Source organism: Hylobates moloch, unplaced genomic scaffold (genome assembly GCF_009828535.3).
Source record: "Hylobates moloch isolate HMO894 unplaced genomic scaffold, HMol_V3 SCAFFOLD_20, whole genome shotgun sequence".
Lineage (NCBI taxonomy): Eukaryota > Metazoa > Chordata > Mammalia > Primates > Hylobatidae > Hylobates > Hylobates moloch.
The window spans coordinates 39956304-39966327 of NW_026652295.1; the positions used below are offsets into that span (position 1 = coordinate 39956304).

General features: G+C 57.1%; 1 protein-coding gene across 6 annotated transcripts in view; it reads left to right on the forward strand.

Moving 5' to 3' along the window:
* FOXP4 (forkhead box P4) overlaps positions 1–7843 on the forward strand; it is a 54088-nt gene extending 46245 nt beyond the window's left edge. For all 6 annotated transcript variants that reach the window (XM_032140746.2, XM_032140748.2, XM_058432442.1 and 3 more), the window contains 4 exons: positions 2901–3022; positions 5191–5257; positions 5796–5965; positions 6767–7843. In XM_032140746.2, the coding sequence (XP_031996637.1) occupies positions 2901–3022; positions 5191–5257; positions 5796–5965; positions 6767–6914 (507 nt within the window). In that variant the 3' untranslated portion in view covers positions 6915–7843. The remainder of the gene's footprint in view (positions 1–2900; positions 3023–5190; positions 5258–5795; positions 5966–6766) is intronic.
* Positions 7844–10024: the final 2181 nt, after the last annotated feature.

Consider the following 10024-nt stretch of genomic DNA (forward strand, 5'->3'; position numbering starts at 1 on the left):
TGTGTGTGTGTGTGTGTGTGTGTGTGTGTGTGTGTGTGTGTGTGTGTCTGTGTCTGTCTGTCTATCTGTCTCAAGGTGGGAAGGCGATATCTAAATTGGGAGAGTGGGCGGGGTAGGGGGGAAGAAGAAGCGAGTTGGCCCCTGCAGGGAAGGTTAGACGCGGGCAAGGACTGCCTCTCTGAACCTTAATTGGATCCCTGGCTCTTGAGTCCCCCTGCTGGCCACTGAAGAAACTGCAGTTAAACGGGCTACCTCCCCCAATCGCACTAGGTTTCAACAAGTGTTACTGAGCCCCTCCTCCCCACCAGCGCCCAGGACTTGGTGGGGTCTGCACAGTGCCTGCCTACCTTTGCCCTGGGATTATGCTAAGTGCAGCAGAAGGGACTGCATCATGACTTTCATATCCCCATACCCAATTCCCAAAGCTTGGGAGAGAAGCTGGGAGGCTGGGACAGCTGCTCTAATTGGCTGTGAGTGATGTCATTTTCTGCCAACCACATTCCTGCCCTCTTTATGAGCCAGCAGGGCTTGCTTGGGACCACCTGGTCCAGTCTCCAACCTCCAGGTCAGTTCAGATACCAGGTTTTTATAAATGATAGAGTCCTACAAACGTAAGGAATGATTATAATTATTACCTAATGTTTAATAATGCATATTAATCCTTTGCCTTTAGGGGTAGCAATATAGAGCCTCCTTTCCGTAAGACAGCCTTCTCTTTGGGGGCAAAGTACTGCTAAGCCACCTACCTTCCTTCCTTCCTTCTCTCTTACCTGTTACGCCCTGCTGCAATTTTCTAATTCTTCTCTTGAGGTCAGGTTAGGTGACCTGGTTTAGGTGACTTCCTTAAACTACTCAGTGACCATCCTGAAGCCACCCCCCTGATATTCTAACCCTGCCGCCCTTGCCCAGCCCAGCCTTTGACATCTCTGTGGTGTGTTCCTCCTAGTTCTTCACCCCCGTCTCCCCTCACCTAGCCTAGGGTCCAGTAAGAAGCATCTGGGCTGGGGAAAGTGAACGACTAAGTAGGTGACTTTCCCAGTTAGCAGTACTCTGCTGCTGCTTCTGTGCCTGAGGCCACTGCCTGAGTCTTCCTCATGGCACAACAGAATCCATCCAGCTTGAGGTCCACTTTGACCTTCTGGTTTTTTTCAGCCACATCCATTCATGTTACTTGGGAAATACGCCGTCTACACCCAACTCTGCTTCCACCTCTACTTTCCACTCATTTCTTAGCCCGTCAGGTCATCTCTGATCCTCTCCCGAATTATTTGTGTTTCCTTCTTTCCCTTCTTCACCTTTGCTGGCTCTCACCCTGAGATACTTTCCACCTCAGACCAGGGCAGAAGGGTTGGGAGCGGGCATGGTGTGGGCCCAACCAGCTGCCGTTCATCCAGGGACAGAGCTGCCATCTGCCAAGCTGATGGTCCTTGCTGGCCCTCCCCGTGTCCATCCCCTCCCAAGGCCCGTGTTGTGGGCCCGTCCTTTTGTTTACGAAGCCCCCGCCAGACCCCTTAAATTGCCGTTAATGTTTCAGCGTAACGAATTAGTCTCTCATCACGAATCAGGCTTCGAAATGAGGGAAAAAAGCCCCGGTGAGGCCATCCTCGGAAATTGGGGTCATTCTCATTTGCAAAGCGGAGGATCGGAGCCCCGTAATGCGGGCAAATTTATTCCGAGGCAGGAGCCCCGGCGTGATTAGACCCTTTGTAATTATCGCTCCAAGAGATTCCACTCCAGCCGCCCGCCTCCCTCGTGGATTAGCAAGCGAGTCGGAAAAATACACAGGATTTAATTAGAGGCAAATTAAAATTGGTAATGAAATCGGGCCAGTTGCAAGTGGCAAGAGTTGGAAGGGAGAGAGGGAGAGGGGATCTCCAGGGGCACGGGCTGCCTGCCCTACCCGCTTTCTTCCCCGTTTAGAAATGTAAAGAGGAGACAAGGATGGGGACGAGGCGGGGGAGGCTAAGGGAGGCCAGGTAACAGGGACAGAGATGCAGGCAGGGATGGTGATAACTGGGAGCTGGCCGTGGGGGTAGCACAGCTGAGAGAGGAGGGTGCAGGGACAGGACTGAGGGACACGGTGAGGTGGGGCAGACTAGGGCCCTAGTCCGGGCTCCCGTGGTGGTGGGGGGGGGGAATTGGGCCAAGCACCCTGCCCTCACCCAAGCGTCCTACAAACCAGATGACCTCAATTCTTGAAGTTATCCTGCCAGGAGGAGGTGGAACAGACAAGGTGACTTACCTTCTTTCTCTCCTCTTTCTGACTCTCAGCTGTCAACCCACACTCTCTTCTCTCCCTGTTTATTTCAACATGTATGAGGCCTTTACTGTATACCTTGTACTCTCAAAATATAATCTGCCTGTTCTGAGCCACAGCCCAAAGCATGGCTCCCAGGCTCCTGTGGGTCAGTGGAGGTGGCAGTGAGGGTTTATGAGCTCTTTCCTAAACTTTTAAAAGCTTAGTGGAAATTCTGCATGCACCTGAGATAAAGCATCCTGGGCTTGCAGAGATGCCAGGGCCTGAATGTGATCTGCTGCTGTTCCAAAGCCCTGAGTAACAATTACATGTGTCTTTGATTAACAAAGATGATGAAACAGATTATTACTAACTAGATAGCATTTAGTTAGTAGACGGAACTTTCCAAGATGTGGCAGGGAGAGAGGAGGCAGCTAATAAAATGGGTCATCCATGGTGAAGAGGCTGGGAGCCCCTGGCTCTATGGAAAGGGTAGGGGCCCGCCTTCCCTTTGGCTGTGTCTCCTCCCAGCCCACCCCCCTCCCCTGCTCATCCCTGAGCGGGGGAAGGTGGACAACTGCTGCGTGGGACGTAGGATGGGATGAGGACTATCATGTTTGTGCTTGGCCAAGCAAGCCGCTTCTGAGCTCCTCTTCACCCACAGAACGCCGTGCGCCACAATCTCAGCCTGCACAAGTGCTTCGTCCGCGTGGAGAACGTCAAGGGTGCCGTGTGGACTGTGGACGAGCGGGAGTATCAGAAGCGGAGACCGCCAAAGATGACAGGGTACGTGGGTCCAGAGCTGGATGGGGTGTACCTGCCCAGGGGGCAGGAGCCAACTCACCCCCACCCCCTACCTCTCCAGGGTACACATATGCACCAGATCCTTCCTGGCTGGGGGAAGGCGTGTGGGGAGAAAGGAGCAGAGGAGACTAGTGCTTGGGGACAGGGGGCTGGAATCTGGAAGTGATGGATAATCAGAAGGCAGACATTTATGTCCTCTTCTGTCCTCACTCTGACTGAGGGAAGGGGCCAAGCAGGAGGCCTAGTAGCAAAGAGAGACAGGGGCCCCAAGTAGCCCTGGCCAGAGCTGGCACACAGGCAGATGCCGGCCAATGGGCCGTGGATGAGGGGCTGCCACCCCCCAGGGCACCCGCTCTCTCAGCTTATCAGGATGACTAGACCTCTGAGGTCCTGGGACCCCACCAATTCATCTTATGGCAGAGGAGAGCCAGTGAGGGCCAGGGGCTGGCAGGAGGCCCCAGAGCAGATTTGTGGCAGAGCTAGTTCCAGGACCAGGTCTCTGCCCTCCTGGTCTTTTGTGCTCAGCTTCACCACCTGGCATTTTATTTATTATTTATTATTATTTTTAATTTTATTATTTTATTTATTTATTTATTTATTTTGAGAAGGAGTTTCGTTCTTGTTGCCCAGGCTAGAGTGCAATGGCACGATCTCAGTTCGCTGGAACCTCCACTTCCCAGGTTCAAGCGATTCTCCTGCCCCAGCCTTTCGAGTAGCTAGAATTACAGGTGCCCACCATCACACCCGGCTAATTTTTTTTGTATTTAGTAGAAACATGGTTTCACCACGTTGGTCAGGCTGGTCTCGAATTCCCAACTTCAGGTGATCCATCTGCCTTGGCCTCCCAAAGTGCTAGGATTACAGACATGCACCAGCGCGCCCGGCCTATTACTGTTTTGAGACGGAGTCTTGCTCTGTTGCCCAGGCTGGAGTGCAGTGGCACGATTTTGGCTCACTGCAACCTCCACCTCCTGGGTTCAAGCGATTCTCCTGCCTCAGCCTCCCGAGAAGCTGGAATTACAGGTGCCCACCACCACACCCAGCTAATTATTGTATTTTTGGTAGAGACGGGGTTTCACCATGTTGACCAGGCTGATCTCGAACTCCTGACCTCAGGTGATCTGCCCACATCGGCCTCCCAAAATGCTGGGATTACAGGCGTGAGCTACTGCATCTGGCCTCCACCTGGCAGTTTAAACAGAAACTGAGGAGCCTGGGACAGGGTCAGGACCTCCCTTTGGCTTCCACGTAGCAGCAGTGGCCTTCTCCCCACCTCAAACACCCCCACCCCAGCCACCTGCTTGCTGTGCCCCTTGGGCCAGAGCCCCTGGGTAAGGAGAGGAGAGCAAGTTAGATGGATGTCTCTGAGGTGTGGGGTGTCTGCTCCCCTCAAAAGATGCCTGCTCTCCAGGCAGGAGCCTTTGCACCCCAGGCAGTGTGGGAGCCTGGAGAATGGAGGGAAGCCATTGCCTGGTGAATGCCCAGGGGCCAGTCTCCAGGCCTGGCTGCGCCTGCACCTCTGCTTCTCACCAGTTTGGTGACCTTTGGCTGTTTCCTTAAGCTCTGTGAGAGCTCTGTGATGGTGTCATCACTGGAAGAGGGACAGCCCCCAGCCACTGCTTTTCCTGTCCCAACTCCCGAACACCTTCCCGTCCAGAGAAGCCTTCTGTATGAAGCATGTGGGACAGGCTGAGCGTATGTCTGACATGTCCCAGAATCTAGGATGGCAAGACAGTGCGGGCAGACCAGGTGTGTAACTACTGAGACTATAGATTGGACCTTGCCAAACATTGGAAAATCTAGACCGGAGAGAGAAAACGGGTGGGGGGGAGGGGGCTAGCATGCTGTGAAGGCAGACACTGGGGGGATGCCAGTTCCCGCTTCCCAGCTCCGAGACCTGGACAGGTCCCTGAACCAAGCCCCTTGCACCCACCTGTGAAGGGGCTGCTCCTGCAGGGCCAGTTGAGTGTTGAAGACCGAATCAGACCAAGCACACACACAGCTCCAAGACAGCGGCTGATCGCCCTGGCCTCCCAGAATAGGGAATGGGACCCATTCCCAGCACAGGCCCTTACTTAGTGAGAGTAAAGAGATGCGAATGAAGAGCTAAGTGAATGAGTGAGCCAAAGATGGCCTTCTCTGTCCTCCAGGAGCCCCACCCTGGTGAAGAACATGATCTCGGGCCTCAGCTATGGAGCACTTAATGCCAGCTACCAGGTGACCAGCCCAGAGCCCACCCACTCACCTCTACCTCCCGCCCCCTTGCTTTCTCATACAAGAGACCCCGTCCTCCCCTGCAGAGGACTCACCAGAGGAGGGAAGGAGGGTGAAGACCCAAACTCTCCAAGACCCCATCTCTCTGCCCCACCCCGGCTCGGGGCCAGCCTCCACCTCTGCTTTCAAGGCTGGGTTCAGACAAGGCAGGCAGCTGGGAGGATGGCATACCTATAGCATCCCCTTTCCTGATTTGTCAGTCTGGGGGTTCTCTGTTCCCTGGGAGAGGGGATAAGCCAGGCCCAGGTTCCAGGAAAGCTGGGAGGTAGGAGGTTGGGGGGTCAGAGTTCCAGCCATGGGGGAGGGATGCTACATTCAAAGGCTGAGTTGGGGCTTGGGAGTTGCCCAGACAGATCCGCCCGTGGGGCCAGTAGGCAGACACACAGGCGGCTCTCTACCGGGTGGGGAAGGCACAGCACTTAGACTGAGTGTGCCCCGTCCTGTGGAGCCACTGACGAGGCCCAACCCTGTGCCCCTCCAGGCCGCCCTGGCCGAGAGCAGCTTCCCCCTCCTCAACAGCCCTGGCATGCTGAACCCTGGCTCCGCCAGCAGCCTGCTGCCCCTCAGCCACGATGACGTGGGTGCCCCCGTGGAGCCGCTGCCCAGCAACGGCAGCAGCAGCCCTCCTCGCCTCTCCCCGCCCCAGTACAGGTGAGCACACAGCATGGACCCCCACCCACCCCAGCTCCCTTCAACCACCAGGGAGGAGGCATCATCCCCCACCCTGGGTGGGGTTCCCCATCCCACCCCCACCACACCTCTCTCCAGGACAAGTAGCTTCTCTCTACCTTCCCTCATCAGCCCTCTCAGCCCTCCCTTGTCCCACCTGCCTGTTCTTCTTACCCCCTCTCCCCCTCTCCCCACCTCCCCACCTTCCCACCTTCTCTTCCCCCTTTTCCCCCTTTCTTAAGACGGAGTCTCGCTCTGTCACCCAGGCTGGAGTGTAATGGCAAGATCTTGGCTCACTGCAACCTCTGCCTCCTGGGTTCAAGTGATTCTCCTGCCTCAGCCTCCCAAGTAGCTGGAATTACAGGCACCTCCCACCACGCCCGACTAATTATTTTGTATTTAGTAGAGAATGAGGTTTCACCATGCTGGCCAGGCTGGTCTCAAACTCCTGATTTCAGGTGATCCACTGGCCTCGCCCACCCAAAATGCTGGGATTACCTGTGTGAGCCACCTCGCCTGGCCTTTCTTCTCTCTTCCTTCTCCTTCCTCCGTTCGCTCATCTCCCCTCTTCTCTGCTCCGCAACCGAGAGCAGTCTCTGCCCCAGCATCGGCTTTTCTTTGAAGAGAGCCGTAGGGGAGATCAGCCCCCAGGTCTGATGGGATCCTGGGGAGGGGGCTGTGGGCATCCCAGTGTGCCCCAGAGTTCTGGGTGAGTTTGGGGGGCAGGGGGCAGAGGGCATCAGAGGACAGCCACCTGGTGCCCATGCCATACTTTTGCCTCAGCCACCAGGTGCAGGTGAAGGAGGAGCCAGCAGAGGCTGAGGAAGACAGGCAGCCCGGGCCTCCCCTGGGCGCCCCTAACCCCAGCGCCTCCGGGCCTCTGGAAGACAGGGACCTGGAGGAGGAGCTGCCGGGAGAAGAACTGTCCTAAGGGCCTGTAGGGACCGGCAGGGCAGGGGTGAGACCCCTCCCTTCCAGAATCCAGGCCCCATCTCCCCCCACTCCACAGCCCCTCCCGAGCCTCAAGGCAAATCCAGGACTCAGACGGGGGAGGCCCGGGCCAGCAGCTCCCAGTGTGACCTGACAAAAACACGTAGGGGCAGGACGGTCCCCACCCCCAGGGACACAACCCCTGGTCTCAGACCAGTAGAGGACACGGAGGGTTCAGACCCCTCCTCAGACCCTCCCCACATCTGAAACCGCCTCCCCCCAACCACCAGCAGCAGCAGGGCCCTCCTCCCCCACCAGCTATCCCCACAGGGCCCCTCAGCACCATGGAGACCCGCAGGCGGGGCTTAGCCACCCCTCTCAAACCCGGGGCCCCCGGCACCTGGCTCTGGCCCCTGGCTCTGGCCGTGTTTTCTGGCCAGAGGCCCCCACTTTCCTAACTCGTGCTCCCTTCCGCCGCCTTTTCCGTACTGTGAAGAAAGAACTCTCCACCCCCAGCTCCCACCCTGCCCTGGCCTGAGTGGAGGAACTGTTCCTCCATCCCCAGAAGAAACAGCCCTGTCTGCTGCTGGGGTGGGACTGTCTGTGTGCCCTGTGGGGGTCAGTGTGAGCAGGCCCACCTGGCTCCAGCCCCACCCCCAACCTGAGACAGAACCAGGCTGAGCCAGGCCTCCACCCCCACCCCCGTTTGCTGGGGGATCCTCCAGCCGCCCCCATGGGAAGAGGCCTGGTACTGCCTCACCCACAGAGGTCTGTGCCAGGTGCGCTTCTGCAGGTGGAGCCAAGCTCCCCCTGAGGCCAGAGGCGGGGGCCTGGGCCGGGAGCCCAGGGGAAGGCCAGGCTGGACCCCGGCTCCACACCCACATCCAGCCTGCAGGCCTCTCTGCAGTCCTCTCACACTCCCTCAGCTCCCCTTCCCTGCCCGCCTCTCCCCCCACGCCCCCCCCCCCACCCCAGTTAAACGGATGACCAAAGACCTTTCTTATGCCGGAAGCAAAAACCAAAACTTTTTGTTGGCTTTTTCCTTTGTCGCCTCCCCAGCACCTGCCCTCCCATTCTCCCACCCCGGCCCCAGGCTGGAAGCCCTCCCTCCACTTAAGTTATTGTTTTAAACCAAAGTTTACAGTGTCTGTTGGTGGCCAAGACCCTCTCTCTCCACCCCTCCTCCATCCACCCCGAGGACCCTGGGGCTCAGTGGAGGCAGGGCCCTGCCCCCCTCCCCTCCGCTCCTGCCCAGCCTGGGGGAAGGAGAAAGGAGGGGAGGAAGCAGGCTCTCACCCCGTCAGGAGTGGGCACAGGAGCCCTCCTCCCCGACCCTGGGCTGCTTCCTGGGGGCTCTCCAGACCCCTCTCTAGGACCAAGTCACCCGTCGTGCTGGGAGTGTGGATTCTAGCAAAAGAGCTGGAAAAAAGAGACTCTCCACAGACCCCCTATGGGGGACCCCAACTCAAGGCCAAGGACTGGGCATATTGGATGCTCATAACACCTCTGGCCTGGCCCCTTTACTGAGAAGACTCCTTGGATATTTCCCAAGAACCCCCCACATACACCCCTCACAAGCCACCCCTCCTGAGAGGCAGGGGGCCCTCCGCCCCCTCCCCATGTATTCCCCACCTGTGTTCCGTTTGACCAGCACAGAAATATTAAACGTCCTCTATTCACCGGGCCCTGTGTGTGTCACCGAGGTGCGGGAGGGGAGGAGCATTAAAGCTGAAAGATCGCTCTGCTCAGGGAACCTGGGCAGAGCAGCAGCAATGTGAGGGTCGCTGTGGTGGTGGTTTCTGTGAGTGGATGGAATGAGCAGCCCTGCAGGGGTGCTGGGCATGTGCCCTCACTGTAGACAGGGCCCACCCACCTCCAGTTCCCCTGTGCCTCCTGTCCCTTCCACGCTTAAACAGGGTTCTCTGTCATTTTCCTGTTTTCTTCCAGAGTCCCAATCCTTTGCCCTAGTTCTTTCACTAGTTTGAAATCCAAGTTCTTGCCAGAGTGTTGGAGAAGGCAGCTGATTTGCTGCAGGGATGGAGAGGACCACTGCCTCAGGGTTCCTTTACCTGTGCCACCTGCTCTGGAGACATCCACCCCCATGCCCAGATGTCCTTCCGGGCCCATTGTCCACGTCTTCAAGGGGGCTGCCTGGATAAGCGTGTGTGTGTGTAGTGGTGTCCAGGTGTGGTGGTGGCATCCTAAAGCAGTAGGACCATTAGTGTGCATACACACCCACGTGGCACGCTGTGTGGTGACCATAGTCATCACAGTCGTGGGCTCACGGCGGAAATGGGATCATTCAACCTGTACAAAGGGGACCCTGGATAGGCCGCAAGGAAAGAGGCCAAGGGCCAAGCTGTTAAGCCAAAGATGGGCCCTGACACCTCCCCCAGCCCCAGCACACCAGCCTGCGCCTCTTATCCCGTCTTAAGTCCTGGTTCCCCACCTGCTGCCCCTCCTCAACAGAGCCCCTCCCGCCGCCTCAGACCCCCGTGCACATCCCCAGGGCCTCAGCCGTCTCATTGGTCTTCTTTATTTTTTATTTTTTTTAAGATGGGAGTTTCACTCTTGTTGCCCAGATTGGAGTGCAGTGACACTATCTCAGCTCACTGCAACCTTTGCCTCCCGGGTTCAAGCGATTCTCCCGCCTCAGCCTCCCGAGAAGCTGGGATTACAGGCATGCACCACCACGCCAGGCTAATTTTTTTTGTATTTTTAGTAGAGATGGGGTTTCTCCATGTTGGTCAGGCTGATCTCAAACTCCTGACCTCAGGTGATCCGCCAGCCTCGGCCTCCCAAAGTGCTGGGATTATAGGCGTGAGCCACCGCACCCGGCCCTCATTGGTCTTATGCCACCTTCTGGACACTCCCTCCTTGAGGGCAGAAAGGAGTCCCAGGCCTGTCACTAGGGACAAGGCCCAGGAAAGAGTGTATTTGGGGAGCAGGGGAGGGGAGGGTGTTGAGAAAGCTGAACTGGAGTCAATCACCCTTTCCACAAATCACCAAACTGCTGGAACTCTCCAGCCAAATGCTAGGAGAAGGACCTGGATGGTGAGTCTTTGCTGACCTCTCTCTACTTTCAGGCATGTCTTTTGTCCTTTTCCTCCA